Source organism: Lissotriton vulgaris, chromosome 8 (assembly GCF_964263255.1).
Source record: "Lissotriton vulgaris chromosome 8, aLisVul1.2, whole genome shotgun sequence".
NCBI lineage: Eukaryota > Metazoa > Chordata > Amphibia > Caudata > Salamandridae > Lissotriton > Lissotriton vulgaris.
The window spans coordinates 236,662,437-236,681,389 of NC_141696.1; the positions used below are offsets into that span (position 1 = coordinate 236,662,437).

At 44.6% G+C, this 18,953-nt stretch overlaps 1 protein-coding gene across 1 annotated transcript in view; it reads left to right on the plus strand.

The window, feature by feature from the left end:
- LTN1 (listerin E3 ubiquitin protein ligase 1) overlaps positions 1 to 9,458 on the plus strand; it is a 406,396-nt gene extending 396,938 nt beyond the window's left edge. Inside the window, exons 29-30 of the mRNA XM_086934025.1 lie at positions 4,353 to 4,520; positions 8,524 to 9,458. Coding sequence (XP_086790151.1) covers positions 4,353 to 4,520; positions 8,524 to 8,586 — 231 coding nt within the window. The 3' untranslated portion in view covers positions 8,587 to 9,458. The remainder of the gene's footprint in view (positions 1 to 4,352; positions 4,521 to 8,523) is intronic.
- Positions 9,459 to 18,953: the final 9,495 nt, after the last annotated feature.

Here is an 18,953-nt window from a genome sequence, read left to right on the forward strand (position 1 = left end):
AGAAAGACTTTTATTGCAACTTTCATCCTCTTGAAGAATAATCTCCAAGGGCTTAAACTGTGCTTGGCTCCTGCTGAAGTCTAAAGGGATACAAGACTTCACTACTAGCTGCCCCCTGAATTTCCTTGCTGGGAATTCTGTCTGTAGACGCCAGTGTGTTGTTGGGAGCTGGAAGCACGACTCAACAAGAAGAATGGTGTTGCATCCGCAGCTGTTGCCGTCGCATCATCAGAGAAGCGTGTCGCCACCGCAAGGGTCGCCATCGCATCACCAGTGAAGCGTGTCTTCGTCGCAGCTATTTGTCGTCGCATCCCCGGAAAAGAGTGTTGCCACCGCAAGGGTCGCCGTTGCATCACCGGAGAAGCATGGCGCAGGGCCTTTCGCGGCTCAGAAGTTAGAGTCGCCATCGGGCATGCATACATCGCCTTCATGTCGTTGCATCGCATCAAGGGCGCCATCTTCTTGCATCGCGCCAGGCCGTCTCATCGCATCGAGGCACCATCTTGCAGCATCACAACTGGGATGCATCTCAGGATTGTTGCATTACCTCCTCTCCGGTAAGGAACAGACACATTGCGTACTTTGCGCAAGCAATGAGGAACAGACGCATCACCTCCTCTGAAGCAAGAAACCGACGCATCGTTTTCCCTGCAAACCTTTTATCTTTTGTGACACATCCAAAGGTACTGTTTGAGAAACATGTCGCATTTACCATCTAAAGAGAACTGAGTTATTTCTACCATCCTGAAGTCATTTTCTTAAAACTGTATTGTGGATTTTTGTCGTTTGGGTCTTGTGTTAATTCTATATAAAGAATACTTAATTCATAAAAACCTGTGTTGTGTCCATCTGTAGTGTTTTCACTGTATTAATGTATGTGTTCACAAATGCTTTACACACTGCCTCTGAGATAAGCCTTCCTGCTCGTGCCAAGCTACCACAGGGTTGAACAGGGGTTATTTTAGGAGTGTAGGAAGCAAGGGTCCCTATTTGGACAAAGGTGCAAGCCATTGCCAACTAGAGAGCCCCAGTTCTAACAGTTACCTTACAGTTTCTTCGGATCTATAACTATATGGCTTCTTTGTAAAGGTGCTGATACAATTACTTGTTAGATAGAAGATAGATTGTTTTCAAATATAATGGCACTTCCTGAAGATAGGACAAAAATTGTATGTATTGTAATATAGTTTTTTGGCTGATAGTATGCCACTGCTTGGCAATAATATAGCGGCTCTTCAGGAAATAAGCAGACATTCTTTGAAGATGTGATGGTATTTAAGGGATTTGGTGGCCTTAGAATACAGTTTAACCTCTGATAGCATAACCCCTTTAATCTGCATATAAGTTATTTTTTTGCATACATTATATTTTGGTGTTCTTAAGGGCTAGTGATTGGATGAGGAGGAAGGGTGGTTCATAGAAGTTTAATGGGGGGGGGTATAATGAGGAATTCACAGAGAATGTTTTCACATTAAATCTATCTTCTTGAAGTGCCACTCGTTTGGTGATGATTGCACACCGTATAGGGCATATGGATTTTTGTGTCACAGGCCTACTCCAGCCTTGATTACTGTACACACTGGACCTGATTCATAAAGAGAGATGTAAATCTTCCCTCACAGATTTACACCTACGTGCAAGTGTAGATTCTGATAGATACTTCTAACTGCAGATTCCTCACCTTTAGAATATTTCCTACGCGCCAAACTGGATATAGAAAGCTTTCAGCAATGCTTCTGGGCACCGCCAAATGGCGTTCTGTGGCATCGCACCAGGTCTGTACCTCCCTGGAAATGACGGCGCAGAGTGTCATATAAGAGTCACCCCTGTGCACTGATGTCAGTTCCTTCTTTCCATCCCGTCCAATGTGGATCCAGAGCTCCTCTCCTACTTTTGTTGGGTCTTTAAATATTTCTTTTTTTTTTTAAATGAGAGAAAAGGGCATATTATCCCCTTCTAATATGACATGTTTGAAGCCATGCTGTGCCGTGACTTTTAGAAACAGATGTCGGTCATGGACCTGTGCAAAGTGTGTCTCTGTTATGTGTGTTCCGGCCACGAGTTTAAGTAGTGTGACAATTGTGGACTTATGCATCCTAAAGTGATAAAGGAGGGGAAGCTGTGTGTCACTGAGCACTAGAAGATGTTGAATCTTTTTCACAGCTCCATGTCGCAAGCACAGGCCCAGTCCCACTTCCTGGGATAGTCTTGCAAAACATTCACCTTGCAGTCAAAGTATTCTGATAAGTTGAAGTTGTAATCACAGAAAAAAGCAAGTGGAATGCCAACCTACCACTCTGTGTCCAAGGAGAAGGTGTGAGGGCTTTACAATACTAGTCAGTCTACTCCAGAATTTTCGAGTTTGTAGCCGATTGCCCCAATCGATCTCATTGCACCTCGTATTCTCTCGGCCATTGGCGATGCTGAAGAAAGTGGAAGCATTCAGAGTGGCCATGCTGCAGATCTTTGGTGCTTTGCCGGCTCCCTCTGGTACACCTTCTGGCCCCAGGTATCTGCAGGAACCTCCATTTGCATTTCCACTGGCAGGTCCTCCCCCGGCACCAACTTACCCAGACAGAACCCTATTTTGGGTTCAGTACCAACTCTGGTCTGGTGACTAAGTGTCACTGATTGATTGGTACAGACGGCTACCTGGTATCTGCATCCCTAACAGGCCGTAACTCCTCAACACCAGTGCCAATGTATCTAGTGCTGGTGACAGGAGGTGACCTTACCTTGACCAATGTCATGCAAAATAACAACTTCATCATACAGCCTGATTCTGCACCGACACCTCTACCAAGAGAAGGTCACATGAGGAATGCCTCCCATTATCGTTTTGGCTCAGATTCTGACCAGTTAGAGTTGGAGATTCTGAGTAAGGCACATCAGAAGGAGATGATAGTGATCCTCCCTCCTCATTATACTGCTGAAAATTCTTACACAGACTTTCAAGAAGCTAATGGGCTTGAAACCTCCCCCTTTGAAAGGTCCTACTTTGGAATCTATTTTAAAGGTGAGAATACGGAGACGAATAGAATCAATCAAAAGAACAAGTTATTTTCCTTCTGTAATGCTCTTTCTAGAGGATACTCTATCTAACTGTAAAGTTCTCGTCTCCCTCCCAATGCCTCATTCTGTTGAGTGGCCTGTTTTTAGAATTTTAAAAGGACATAAGCTATAGATTTGCACATTAGCACTGGCAGTTGGTAAGTGGTGCGCGTCTGAGGAAACGTCATCAGTGTGCTGGGTTGGTGCTTATATGCACCAGTGCCTATATGCAGCTCCGCTCTTTCGATTCCGGGGCCTTGCGAACCAGACACAGTGCTGAACGGCACCACATGGTCACATGCAGGAGCATTACTGAAAGCTTTTTAGATCTTTATGGCACCCGGGGAATATGCTAAATGTGAGGAATCTGCTGTTAGAGTATCCACCAGAACACAATTCACAAGGGTGCACAGGTATATGCAGGATACTATGTGAATTCTGGGGAAGGTTATGTGACTTTCCCAGCAAGATCCAGTACCTGCTCTGCTAAGTTCTCCATAGAAGAGCTTCGCTTTTTTTTCCCTACAGGGAAAATATTTTTCCAATAGGGAAGCACTTTCCCGTACACCGCCGGCAAATCTGGTAGTTATATATACCTAGACCTGCCCTGGAAGCGGGGTTACACAACTCCTGGCTGGAGTGAATCTTGAGTTTATGAATGCCGACAAACACCCATGTTTGTGGGCTTTTCTAAAACTTTTAAGTAGGATTTATGTGTACGCAGGCCTCCACCATTCGTGGTGGAGACCTGCGTACACATAAATGGGTTTACAGTGGCTGCCTGTCAATTTCTAGCAGGGATGGCAAAGGTAAATGTGTTCTTAAATGTACATTTACAACCCAATTTACCCATGTGAATAGGCCCCACTGTTGTAATTGTTTTCAGAATGGTTCATTCAGGTTACATTCAAATGTATAATGTGCAATTGTGTCGTTATCTAACATTTTATGATCTTGCCCTGAGCTGCTGGGAAGTACTGACTGCCTCTGGTAATTTCTTCTCAATATTTGTAATTTTCGCACTTTCTAGAATAAAAAAATAATTTTGGTTTGGCTGCAAGCTTTACAGAGAGATTGGAACACATTTATAGATGAATATTATAGATACATATGTGGTCTGATTTGCTGAAATGTTTAACCCCCTGGTATGTTCGTACACCCCTTGTGAATATTCATTGCAGACATACCTACTTGTAATACAAGGTTTGAAAAAAATGTATCATCTTTTATTCAAGAGATTCCTTACATTTTCATTCACCTTAAAAGTGACAAAAATATGTTTTGCTTTATTTGATTGACAGAATGGGAGCATCATGGAAGGATTAGCTTTATGGAAGCACAATGTTGATAAGAGATTTGAGGGTGTTGAAGACTGTATGATCTGTTTCTCAGTTATTCATGGGTCCAACTATTCTCTTCCTAAGAAAGCCTGCAGAAAATGCAAAAAGAAATTCCACTCAGCCTGTCTGGTAAGAACTAAGGGAAAATGAATGCATGAAAAAGTGCTCTAAAATCCTTTTTTCTTTCTTTCCTCTGCTGGTTTTGAAGTAATAAATTGTTTTAAACACAAAGGCAAGACAAATGCAATTTGGAGCAAGGTTAAATGCCTGGTCCATTGACTTTTCAAACATGGAATGGATCATATAAAACAGCTTCAATTGTACATGCTTTCTCTGTGAGCTAGTGTCTCCTTGTCTAGTACATTTTTACATATAATTAGTAGACAAACTTCACTCTTGGCTCAGGTTGATGTTTAGCCCTTTTGGTAAGCTGTTCTTTAACGTCCTATAAATCTTCCAACCTCTGAAGCTTTTATGACTATTTATTTTAAAAGTTTGCTTTATTGGGTTTACAATAACAATGGACTATAATGAGTGGGCTGTTCATAATCTTGCTATCAAAAGGAGCGCTCAATTCAAATACAAAGTATTAACAGGAATCACATCAGACAGGTGCCAGCAGGGGTTGAGATAGAGTTTATGTTTATTTTTGCACTCAATAAAGAGTAGCCCAGCCCCTTTGTAGTAACCCACAAACATTTTCATTTCTTCACCTACAAAGTAAGCATCTAAACAAGGTGCCCATAGTTTCCCATTTCCTCAAACATCCCCATCTCTCATTAACTGACTTCTCTATGGTCATGCACCAGTCCATCACGTTCTTCCAAGTCAGGAACCTGATTTACTCACCATTTCTTGGCTATATATCTCCAGGCCAAAATCATGCTAATCGAGCACAGGTTGTTTTTACACTTGGGATGATCAGTCTCCTATTTTCTCTCTAATTTAGCAATGTTGGGAATGAGATTTATTTCAACCCACAGCACAGTTGTCATTTCTGAGAGTTCACCTCTCCAAAAAAGTGCAGCTTTTTACACAGTCTCGGGTAGTATGCAATAATTTACCCTGCTTGAGATTCAGCATACGCAGTGTCCCCTGTTTATCCCATGATAAGTAGCCTGGACCTATGAAAGTACACCCTAAGAAAGATCATGAGCTGTATAAGCCATAAACTGGACTGGATAACTACTTTCCTACAATAACAACTTCTCTAAGATGCATCCTTGTCCTCAGTCGGGCTCAGGTCAGTCACCCGTCTCTTCTTTAATCTTAAGGGAGAGAAAGGGTGCATGGTGAGTTATTCAAAAGAGATTAGTGTATTTTGGAGACTACATCATTCAGAAGCTTTTCAGTTTGTGATGCCGTCTCCATCAGACATCTTCCTAAAATCCATTACAAGCAAGTCCTGGTGTTGTGGACACCGAACAGCATTTCTTTGAGAAAGGGTTCCGGTTTGTCTGCAGCAACCTGATTAACAACCCATATCTGATAAAGACAATTAGTTGTAGATTCATTGTCTTAGAACTTCCCCCAGCTGTCAGTCTGGATCCAGAGATTTTTCATTAGCATTACCCCTGCACGTCGGTAGGTGGAGTTGATCGGATCTGCGTCAGTCATGGGCATCGCAGGCGCTGGGATGACATTGTGGGACCTATATAAATGCCGCCCATGCGCACTGATGTCAGTTCTTTATTTTTATGCACCAGTCTAAGTGCAGATATGGAGAGCGCTACCCTGGGCTATATTTTGGCTAGCCTTTTATGACGTTTGTCGGCTTCTGTTTGAGTCATCGGACTCGTGGTGCTCGAGGATGTCCCAACGTCGGACGGGCGCAAGCCCTGCTGCTCCTGTCATTGGGCGATGTCCGTGACAGAACTTCACAGCGTGTGCCTGTGGTGTCTGGAGAGCAACCCCTACCCAAAGTAGTGCTCTGAGTACCGGGCCATGAATCCGAAGGCTTTGCGGGAGCGGTCCTGAAAGCTACTGCAAGCCTGGTGCTCAGCTCTGCATCGCTCCCTTTCTCATTCGAGAGGAAGGTCTCGAGGACGGTCGCAGAGCCCACACTCCTTGCCGAACTCTAAGCCATCTGTGGAGTCTTTGGGGAAAGTCAAGGAAACACAAGAAGAAGTTGAAGAAGTACAGGCATTCTTCAACTTAGCTCCATCCGTTGGCTGGCTCGATGCGGGTCTCCGAGCGTCGTCGCTCGAAAGCTCCGTCTCCAGAGCAGCCTTCTGAGACGACTCCATGCCTCCCCACTTTTCTGGGAGCCAGAGCGCCTCCTACCAAAGTAAAGACATTTTATAAGGCCCTGCACCTCATTTCTGGGCCACCCGACTCCGCTGGTTTGTCTTTGGGCCCCGCAGAGTCTGTTGGGGATCCCAGCCTTTTGACTCCAATCGCTTTGGCCCAGAGTGTGGAGGGCCCCTGTGAATCCGTTTTCAGATCCGGATCGACTCTGGTTGATCTCACTCGACCGTGCCCCCGCATTACTCTGACCCCATCTTCGCCCCTGAAGTGTACATGGAGCCGGACCAACGTCGGATTCAACGCCGGAAGGAACTTTTATTCCTGGCATTCATTTTGGGCCAGAAGGTGGTGAAGAGGACTGGGAGGGGCCACTGGACCCTTTGACTGACCAGCTTGAGGAACTGGACTAGTGGATGGACCTGGGTGTTGCCAGTGGTCTGGAACTTCCCTTGACACTGGCTTACTTTCTTCCCCTACCGTGGCTATGGAGGAGGGAGCTTCCTACGCTGTAGTGGTGAGAAAGGCAGCCAAGGTCCTTGGCCTTTAGCTCCCTTTGGGGGAAGTCAAGACTAACCTGCTGACAGAGGTGCTTCAGTCAACTGCTTTTACTTCTGAACCCCTCTTGCTGTTTAATGAAGCCCTTACTGGTGTCCTACTGGGCACTTTTTCCAATCCCAGCACAGGGGCTCCTTTGGACAGGACAATCGCTTGCCGCCACCAGACACAACATCCCTCCCATGAGAGCTTGGTGGTCCAAGTGCATATTCCCTTCTACTCCCTTAGAAATGGAATAAAAGAAGCTGAATCCTCTTGAGAAGAGGATGTTTTCTTCGTCCAGCTCGGCATTACGGTCAGTGAATGCCGCTTGCCTCTTGGGCCTATATTCCCATACCCTCTAGGATACTGTTGCGCAGGTGCTGCCTCAGTGCCCGGAAGAGGGCTGGTCCATTCACTCCCAAGCAGTTGCAGTTGGGAGAGATCCAGCCACATTTACAATGCGTTGTGGACTGAACACCACCAACTCACTGGGCAGAATGATTGCCACGTTGATAGCACTCAGACACTATGTGCGGTTGATGCCTTCTGGCTTCTCTGGGCTGGGATTGTTCAATCAACTTAGATGTCCATACCCTTTGAGGGCTTACTGAGCATCGTCCCAAGCAGGATACTGCTTTCTTTTACCTCCCAGCGATTGAACAATACATCATTAAAACCTAATGCAAAGACCATAGGAGTTCAGGGCCTGACTCCGGCTCTGTGGCGATCCCTCAGCCCTGGGCCCTGGACTCATTGCATCTATCAGCAATTATCCAGGAATCCCTTTCATTTTCAGGGCCTTCGGGACCTTCATGAGCATACAGCTTGACTCTAACCCTCTTTCCACAGTATTCTACTCCCCCTAAAAAAATATCATAGACATTACCAAAAGGCAGTCTATCTCAAGAAGTTTGTATTTTATTGTTATTAATTTATACAGAATTCTAAGCGCTGATACATCACCCAAGTCACAGAGAGCCATGAAGGAAGCATAGAAATGAGCGGGTGCTGGGGAGGGGGAGGCTAAAACAATGCCAAACGGGTTAGAGTCTAGCTGGATGGTTGGAAAGACCCTTAATCGGGCATTCTTTAATCGCCACTAATAGCCGTATTTTACCATTTTTGCCACTTGAAATTCTAGGGGATAGGACTTCTTCAGTGGGGGAAGTTTTGAGAAACTAAATAAACGTTTTCTTCCTAAGCAAAGAATATTTAACAAAGGGGATATGTCAGAGTTTGCTTGATTCCTCAATTACCAATCTAAACAAATATTTAAAAAAATGTTTTCTGCTGTTAGTTGTTCTTTGATGTGTGTTGATATGCTCAAAAAAGTATTTTTCTCTTTCAGTACACATGGTTTACTTCCAGCAACAAGTCCACGTGCCCTCTTTGCCGAGAGACCTTTTTCTGAAACGATACAGTTTTCTCTTTGATGCCTGGTTTACTGCAGAAAGAAGAAAATGAAGCTGCGAGCAAACTTTTGATTGAAAGTGCAGCGAGCTCACCAGTCTATCCTCGGCATTACTGGATTACTTATTAAAGTTCCAACTTGAAGTCCGGTGTTGAAAACTTTGAGAGCTTAAAAACACGTTTCTAACACAATTGTGTTTCACAAACAAGCCAGCAACTAATGAGGACAATAGGTTTAAGAGAAAAATCTATCCTTTTACTGTTCTTACAGGAAGAATTCACTGTAAAAATGTACACCTGCTCGTGTTTCTGTAATGTGTCCACAAAGATTGTGTTCGAACAGTGGAATCTATGAATGGTGCCACTTATCAGGGGTCCGCCAACTTGCTTTTATCCAAACAAAAATCTGTTTTATTGCAGACTGCTGCTATAATAAGACACACTTTGAATAATTTGTTGTATTCGTTAGATTTTAGTTTGATATTCCAGAACTATTTGGGTTGCTAATTGAAACTTAATTTTGGGAGATGAAAGCTGTATATTTAAATGTAGCACTGAAACCGCTTTAGCCTTTGTTTGGTCTCATAGTTCGGCATTTACCTTCTGTTTTTATTTCTTACTACACTGTACATTTGGCACTTGATTGTTCGGCAGAGGCTAGTTAATTCGGAAGGTAGCTCCTTAAGTATTTATAATAAAATATCAGCAATGTGAACTAAGAATAAAGTATCCTGCTAGACAGAAAACGGAATTTTATGCAACATTCGAGTTACCATTTAAACAGTATTTGAGATCTTCACCAATATTTGCTGTTGCCCATGTATAATTCACTGTAATGTATGTAAAAATTAAATAAGGTATGGATTTCTTTCATGTTTTACTTTTGTCACTGTGATTAACATGCTCTTGTTTCTTGTCAAACTATAATTTTGAAGAGTACTATTTATTTATTTATTTAAATACATTGTATATAGCATAGCATAATCAAAGTGGTGACAGTCTGCTTTATAGGTAACCACACAGTTGAGAGAGATTTTTCTTACACTGAACAAGGTGTGCAACAGGTAACCAAACCATTTAAGTGCATCTCTCAGACAAAAAACAAGGTGCAAGGTGCTAATAAGGGTTAACAGTGGGAAATGTGGAATACATAATTAGTTAACGAAATGAATAAAGAAAAGTGTGATCCAGAGTACAGGGCGGGCAGCCAGCTAGTGTGGGGGCGGGGTCAGAGGCGTGGCTAAAAAGAGCATAATATTCTATACCTACTTTGTTGGTCCATCACCTACAGGTAACTGCATATACAATATAATGCACACACCTTGGAAGAACAATAAATGCAACTTAAATATACCTGCGGGAAATGCATTTTTTCTAGTAGGACAGTTCAGTTAGTTAATGTGATCGCTTCCGATGTCCGTAGGTGTAACCACCCTTTCGCTGATTTAAATGAATAAGTAAGTCATTAGTTTAAAAACTGTATTACACTCATTAAATGATAGGTTGCTCACAGTGTAAATAGGCTTTAGCAAAATGTGCAAAAAGATGTAGTTTAAATGTTAACATGCGTTCAAAAGCCATAATACTCTGATTGTACCTAGTGCAAATCTTTATTGATTGGCTTCGATTAAAACGACCTATTCTAAATTCTATCAAATATAACCTATAGTGACTACTATGCAGCCGTTAGATTTGCTGATTAACCAAATGTGCACATTTACAGAAGGCTTGTTTCTACTTAGCTGCCTCTCCTGTCTCTCTCTTCATGGTAGAGGAGTCCCTTCTTCTCCCCTTTCTACCCGTGCCAACTCAACCATTTAGGAACAGTTGTGTTTTTTAAGTAAAAATTAAGGAAACTGTTTTGATAAAATTAATAAAGTTTGACAAGGCTGCCTACCCCTGCCCATGCCAACATCTGTAAATAATACATATCGAATTCTACCTTCTGGTAGAGGATGTGGCGTTAAGGCCAAAGATGCTGTATTTGCAATTGTGGAACCAGGTTCGAGTCTCAGCGTCGGCTCAACATCCTGTGATTCTGGGCTAATCCAATAATCTCCCTGAAGGACCAAGAGCATCAGAAGAGGAGACTTTAAAGTGAGAAGTCAGAATAGAATGGGAGTGGCCAGGAAGACAGTACAGTCTGGTGAGTCTAAAATCCAAGGAGAAGTGATTTAGAGGTGTGACGGGAGAAGTGTTGGGGAGAGTATTAGGAAGGTTGGAATAGGAAAGGGAAGAGATCGAGGAACCTGAGGCACTAGGGACAAGAGCCTTGAGTTAACAGTGGGAGTTTATTTAACAGACTGATGGAGAAAATGAAGGCGAGAAGGTAAAACATTGTGAGGAAGGCTACATTTCAATTCTTTGGACAGTATTTTAGTTACTTTGTTGAACCTTGAAGAAGAAAAAGACTTGCAATGGTTAAGAAATAGAGCAACAGCAGCAGATAAGCTGGAAGATCATGAATGTAACAAGAAAAAAATAAAATGATTTGATGAAAGTAAGGTATGTGAAAGTAAGTAAGGATTGATACCGTGAAGGCAGGTAGAGTTGCTAGATTTACACTATAGGATATAATGTATAATGCTCCGCAAAAGATGAAGAAATAACACACAGATGTACCAACAAATCATGCAATTGGGTTCATCCCCCAAAATGGAATGCTGTGGAGGAATGTACTTTAAAGAGGCACCACATTTATATTGTTAGTAGTAATTAGTAGTTAGCTTAACTATGACACTATTCTTATGCTCTGAATGGAAAACGAATATTTGAGGCCCATAAAATGTATGTGCACTTCTTATAAATGTAAGACTATATTGCATTTCCAGAAGTTTATGCATCTAGTATCTAATCAAGGTGGCCACAGCATAATGCAAAGCTGTGCAAATCTAATATTTTAGACCATTGCAAATTCAGCATGGTATGAAAATACCAGCAATTGGGCATCATTGTCAACATAACTTTTAAATTCAAACAACAAAGTTCTCATTCCCATCCTTGATCTCTGTGACCAAATATATATGCACTCTTGGGGCCCATATTTATGGCTTTAGCCCTTTAGCCACTACCTGAAAGTTGATTTTTTTTTTCAGTCAATATTTTGTTTAGTAAACTATTACAATACTTAGGAGTAATGCACATAAAGTATATAGGAACTAACTATATATAATTTTAAGAATTGGTAAACTCCATAATAGGCCAAAAATACACATCTGACAAATCTAATAATATTCTAGCAGAGTAAGATGTAAACTTGTGAAAATAATGACCGAAACTCAAAATTTGACTGAATATTTTCGAAAAACAGTCATGCCGTTCAGTCCTCATATTTGACTTTAAAAGAGCAACATTTAATGCCTGGTTTGGGCTTGATGTTTATGTCTGACCCTAGAAGTAGATACTTGTATGAGTGCAGTAGGAGATACAGAAATGGCACATTTTCTGCCTATTAATAGGTGATTACAGTGATGGGAGATTGCAAGAGCAGGACAATGACTCAGATAACAGTCAGTATATTTTACCATGTTGTCTTAGGCTTCCTCCATATACCATTCTTTCTTGGATCTAGGCGTTAGTTACTGTCCTGAAGGTTTTGTGGTACAACATTTTGTTCCAAACCATACCTATGTGCTAGACACATAAATACAAATATTTTCTTTTTCCATTTGCTTTCAAACCACTGGTTAGTAACATATCAGTAGGTACTCTGATATTTTATCTATTGATACTTGAATAATGTTCTAGACCTGGACACCAACTATTGTGTTTAAGAGCTATTCTTAAAAAGCTCTTTACATAATTTGTTCTGTAACAGCTTTTTAAGAATAGCCCATATTAACTTCAATAATATCATAAAACAATAGTCCTCTGATGGAGAATTCTAGCTGCAGATTCCTTTCCTTAGAATATTCTCCCCAGCTGTCAGACTGGATCCGGATTTTTTTCTGAGCAGTCCCCTTGCACAGCATTAGGTGTTATCGATCGGCTTGGCATCGTTCACTCCGTAAGTGAAGTGCGCGTTGACTATTGAGGCACCACCCCAGCACGCTGACCTAATTTTCGCGCTATCAGGGTGGATCTGGATTGAGCTCCCCTCAGTCATCATTGTTGACCTGGATTTTTTTAACACTTTTGTCAACACTTCAAACCAGTGTGCCTATTTTCACACTTTTTTGGGATATGTCTCTCCAAAGAAATCTGTAGATTTGAAGCCTTGTGGTGCCTGTCACATGCAAATGTCTATGTCAGATTCCCACTTGGTCTGCCTTTGGTGTCTGGATCTGGACCACGACGCCAGGGCCTGCTCAGCTTGCGAGACTATACATCCAAAAGCAATCAAAGTGCGCCATGAACCTCCTGGTTGCTCAACACACAACTGTGCACACCTCCAGGTTCCAGTCGTGAGGGAGGTCCTGGACCGGTTTTGGAGTCATTTGCTCTGGTCATCATTGTGCTTCCATGCTTTGTCAGGTAAGTCCCTTAAAAAGAAGTCCAAGATGTCGAAGCGTTCTTTGACTTCTCCACACAAGGCCAAGTCACCGAGCAAGGTGGTGGAACAATGCCACAAGTCAAGCCCTGCTCCCACGTTGTCCTCCAAGAACTTTAGACTGCGTTCGCTCCTCAAATGCACGCGTTTCACTGAGCTGGAACGACACCACCCAACTTAAAGTTTTATGAGGCCATGCATCCCATTTCTGGGCAGCCGGAGCCACCTGGAGCGCCTCTGTGCCCCATGGTACACAGAGGGGCCCAACTGTGTTTCTGGCAGTGGGTTCACCCTCGGTGTCCGCCGAGTCCTCTGGATCCGTTCCCCTATCTAGACCAACCATGGCAAAAACCCATGACTTCCACGAGGGTTTGTTGCTGTAATGCAGTTACCAATGCCACAAACACCGCCGATCTGATTATAATTCCTGACTCTGATACGTAGCCGGACCAGTGTCACATGACGCCGGCACCAGCACCGACCCCAAACAGGCAGTCTGAGTGGGGGACGGAGATTGACTTCCCTTAAATGCCCTGTTAGATTATGATTGAAGGGGATCTGAAGATCCCTATAGTTATCCCGACCCCTAAGAAGAGACCGTAGCCGAGGATCACTGGTTTGAGGAACTGGTTAATGCCAGTGGTCTGGATACCTTTCCAAACTCTGGTCTCTTGTCTCTTCCTACTGAGGCTACAGAGGAAGGGCCTTTCTTTGCAATGGTGGTGGTGCAGAGAGTAGTTGAGATTCTGAACTTTAACACTGTCTACGGTGGATGTGCGGACAAATGTCTTGATAGAGGTACTTCAACCTGGGGTATCTCCCTCAGAACCCCTAATTCTTTGTAATGAAACCCTCACTGATGTCCTGCTCAGCATCTGGGGCCAGCCCTGGGCAGGCACTTCTGTGCATAGGACCATCTCCTCCTGCCAGTGCCTGCTCCCTGGAAACCACCTTTCTTTACTTAGCACCACACCCATGAGAGCCTGGTGGTCGAAACCTCTACTTACACATTTAACACTTGCACATTCTCTACCACACTTCCTAATAGGGAATCCAAGACCCTGAATTCCTTGGGGAAGAGGAGTTTCTCTCCCACCAGCGTTACACTGCGGTCGGTGAAAACTGCTTGCCTATTGGGCCGATACGCCCATACTGTATGGAATTTGGTTGTGAAAGTGCGGCCCGAGTCAAAACCACAAGCAATTTCTGATGGCAGAGATGCAGCAAAGGTCAACATAATCTTCAGACTGGAAGCGGCGGACTCGCTAGGCAGAGCAATTGCATGGTTAGTGGCATTTTGACACCCTGCCTTGACATCCCTTGAACTAGCTTTTCAGGGGATGTCAAGTCATCCCTAATGGAGATACCCTTCAATGGCACTTGCCTATTTGGCAAGAAGGCCTGATTGTCGCTTGAGCTTTCTAAGCGTAGCAGGGTCACAGATAGGTCATTGGGGCTCACCATGGCCCCATGTTATCCACATTCACCTTTTGCTCCTGTGGCTACTGTAGAGGCTCCCAGTCATGTCCTTTCACCCCTATCACCCACAGACCACGTGGGAACCTGGGCCATAGTTTACCCGGTCCATCACCCCCGGGCAGCTGCTGCCTCAAAGCCCTATAATATGCCCTTGAAACATAATGGCAGCCGGTTGGCGGCAGGATCTGGCACCACCTGCCCCAATGGCAAACAATAACTTCAGATAAATGGGTGCTTTAGATTGGTTAGCGGGGTCATACCCTACCTTTTATGGAAATCCCGCTGCCTTGGCCACCGTCTTCAGGTCAGATGATGGAGGACTGCCTTTCTCTCTTGCCACTGGAAGTACAGGCTGTTTTAGCTAATGGACTCATCAAGAGGGTGCCAACATCAGAAGTAAGGTGCAGTTGCTATTCCTGCTACTTTCTACTGCCAAAAAAGAATGTAGACCTTCCTCTTATTCTAGATCTCTCAACTACTTCCTGAAAAAGGAAAAGTTCAAAATGTTCACTGTTGCTCAGATGATGTCTGTTCTGAATCCTGGAAACTGGGTGGTAGGACTGGACTTGCAGGACGCATATATCCATGTTCCCGTCCTTCCGCCCCAGAGACATTACAAGTGGGTCATGATGGGTCAAGAGCATTTGCAGTTCGCTGTGCTACATTTCAGCCAGCGCCACTCGGGTGTTCACAAAACTGATGGCAGTTGTCGCAGCCCAAGTCTGGGGGTTATGGGTTTCCGTCTTCCCCTACCCTGACGACTTGCTGTTGAAAGTAAGCTCACCTCAGTCGTCACCACCTCCAGACTATGGTGAACCTGCTGATTTTGCTGGGCATCTCTATCAAGATGCCGAAGTCGCACCTGATTCCCTCTCAGACGCTCCTGTGCACGGTGCAATTCTATCCCTATCCTCGGACCGATGTTTCATCCTCTGTCCAGGAGTTTGGTGAGACTAATTCTAGGGCTGCTGGGCCTCATGGCCTCTTGCACCCTGCTGGTAAAGTATGCCCATTGTTATATGCAGGCTGTGCATTGGGATTTGAAGTTCCAGTGGAATTCAGCCTCACAGGAATCCCTCTGACCTGGTTCAGATATTGGAGGGAACTTCAAAAGACCTGCAGAGTTGGCTGGCGAACCACAATTGAGTCAGCGGCAGACCCCTCTCCCTTTCGCAACCCAGAACTCACAGTGGATACAGATGCACCACTCCTGGGTTGGGGCGGCCATCTGGAGTAGGTGGAGATCAGAGGACTCTAGTCTCCGGCGAAGTCTCAGCTCAACATCAACCTGTTGGAGTTGAGAGCAATACACTTGGCATTGCTAGCCTTCCACCGCCATGGGTTACTACAACAGAAAAGGCGTAGGGGGTTCTGGACTCCGTGTCCGCCAGGAGACTCTACAGCTCTGGACATGGCTCAAACGACAAGACCGTTTCCTGTTCCTACAAAAATTGGACAAGGTCTCTGACTCAGCCAGTGATGCGTCATGGATCATGAATTGTGTCTTCACCCAGAGGTGGTACAAAGTCTCTTCAACGAACGGGGAGATAATTGGCTGGACCCGTTCACCAATGCAGAGAACAGGCAATGTCAGCACATCTGCGTGTTGGAGTTTCCAAGGCGGCTCTTGCTAGAAGGCGTATTTCATCTTAACTGGGCTCCATACTCCTGCATTCTTTCTCGACGATATCATGCCTGCCCTGAGTTCTCACGTAGATCGGAACCGACTGGGCCATAGCCACCTTAATGGCCCTGCATTGGGCACGAAGACTATGGTATCCCAAACTCCTGAGCATGAGTCTCGGTTCTCTGATCAGGCTGTCTCTTTAGGAGTATCTCCCGTCATAGCAACAGGGCAGGGTTTTGCACCCAAACCTGCACACCCTCCACCTTCATGCGTGGAGATTGAGCAACAACAACTGAGAGTATTCGATCTGCCTCCCAAAGTATGTGACCTCATCTGAGCAGCCAGGCGTCCTTCTGCAGACTGTATACATCTGCTGATGGGACAAATTTGAAGCTTTGGGTGCTGCCAAATTGTTTGAATCTCTTTCTGCACCCTTATCCAAAGTTCTTGTATTTGCATTGTCACTTGCCCGCAACGCCTTGCTGGTATCCTTCGGAAATCTCTGCTTTCTTGTGATAGCTGAATCAACTCTCTCTGTTCAAGTCACCCATTGTGACAAGTTTCCTGAAAGATTTACAACACATGATACCCCTGCACGTTTCATTATACCCAAATGGGACCTTAATTTAGTCTTCTCATTTTTGATGTGTTCACTTTTTGAGACCATCCGCAGCCGCACTCGGATCGCTTACAATAAAATCAGTTTTTCTAGTGCCTATTACATCGACCAGAAGGGTTAGTGAACTACAGGGGCTCTCAGTCAACTCTTCGTGAACCACCTTCTTTCCAGACAAAGTGGTCTTTCAGACTTATTCTTCATTCCTTCCAAAGTTTGTTACACCCTTTCAAGTCAAATGCAACAGAAATCTGGTTTTAAACCCATCGTTTACTTGCTCCCCATGCCGTTCCATTTTGAACCCTGCCATATGGGACCAGTCCAGCCCGAACTGCCAGGCCAGGTACTCTCTGGACTGGAAACAAGCATCCCAGGACTGGTTTCGGGGTTGGGTCTGAAAAGTTTCAGCGCTCTGTTCATCCTTGTGTTTGCTCTGTTCGCCCTAAGTTGGCAGGGTATGCCCAGACATGGGTCCCTTGCTCGCTTTGCAACTGGATTCAAGCTAGCCTGGCTAATGAGGGTTGCTACCCCCGAAACCATTCCCAGGATGCTTGTTTCCGGTCAATGGAATACATGGTTTGGAAGTTCCAGCTGGACTGTTCCCATGAGGCACAGGGTCATGACTGATTTGCACATAGCTGTGTCTGAACTGGGGTGGCAAAGTGAGCTAAAGAATGATGATGGATTCAACCCAGATCCGCGACTGGGGATGAGTGTCTGAAAGGTTTCAGCGCTCCGTCCATCATCATCTTGTGTTTAGCCTTTCAAGTCAACCAAACATCACGCTGCCAACCTTCTTTTCTCTACTTCACGCACGCGCAAGACATACAACGTGTGGGTTTCCATCGACGAGGACGGCGAGGAAGGAGAGAGACCATGGCGAGGAGGAGGCAGCCACAGCAGGTAAGAGCCGTTTTTTAGTTATAATTAAATTAGGGAGGGAGGAGCGGAGTTCCACAGAGTTTTTTTCCAACTCTGTAGAACTCTGCATAGTTGCACGTCGCCAGGTCCGCCTGGGGTTTGTCTGCAGGTTTGTAAGGACCCTACCTATGTTGTAGTTTCTGCTCCACCTCACACGTCACCTGCATACCCAAGTAGCGAAATCTCCTAAGCTCAACCCTACTGCCAGAAGCTGTTCTTGTGGTTCTTCTTCATGTTCCTGGTTAACATATAGTCCAGACGCCACTCCGGATCTCCTGTCCAGTATACTATACGTTTTTTGGGAGGCATAACCTGCACCCATCCGGTAGCATATGGATTAGGAGATATCTGCCCTCCACATCAGCATGTGCTCCCAGGAATAATAAAGGGGCACCAGGTGCCATCATTGCACTATGTGCCCCGCACTCGTGCACAGGAGAAGGACGTGGAGAGTAGAAATGCCCCCTCTGTTTCTTCTTTGTTTTGTCTGCCTGTGTGTAGGAAAGTAGGATCTGCTTTTATGGTTACTCCCACTTTTTGCTTGATGTAATGCTGTTTCTAACAAGTCTGACTGGGATCCTGCTAATCAGGACCCAGTCTCTGTGCTTTCTCCCCTAAATTGGTTTGGTAAGTACTTAGGTAAATCTCAGATTGGACTATGGTGTAACCTTAATAGTCCCTAGTATATGGTGCTAAGGTACCCAGGGCATAGGTACACCAGGGGTCCCCATGGGCTGAAGCATGTATTATGCCACCCATGGGAGACCCCTCAATTTGTAACTACAGGCCTGCCATTGCAGCCTGTGTAAGTTGGTGCTAATACCACATATGAAAGATATAGGTTTAGCTATATCTAAGGTCACTGCACTTAAAACCTATAAGTCACCCCTAAGGCAGGCCTTACAATCCTGAAGTCAGGGGGCTCGGCTCTAAGTGTGAGCGCTTTGCGGTCAACAGCAGGTGAGGGAGGTCCAACCGAGGTAACTAGCATTGGCTGAAGAGCCAAGTCTTCAAGGTCTTTCTGAATTCACATTCAGACTTTATCAGGTGCATATGGGAAGGAAGAGAGTTCCACAGTCTGGCCGTCCCCACAGTCAATGACCTGCCTCCCATACAGGACTCTGCAAAATGAGGTACACAGAGCAGGTGCTAGGAGTTAGATCTCAGCGTCTGTTCTTGTTGGTATAGGCAGAGCCTACGATTAAGATAGCACAGGCCACCGTCTTGCAAAGCCCG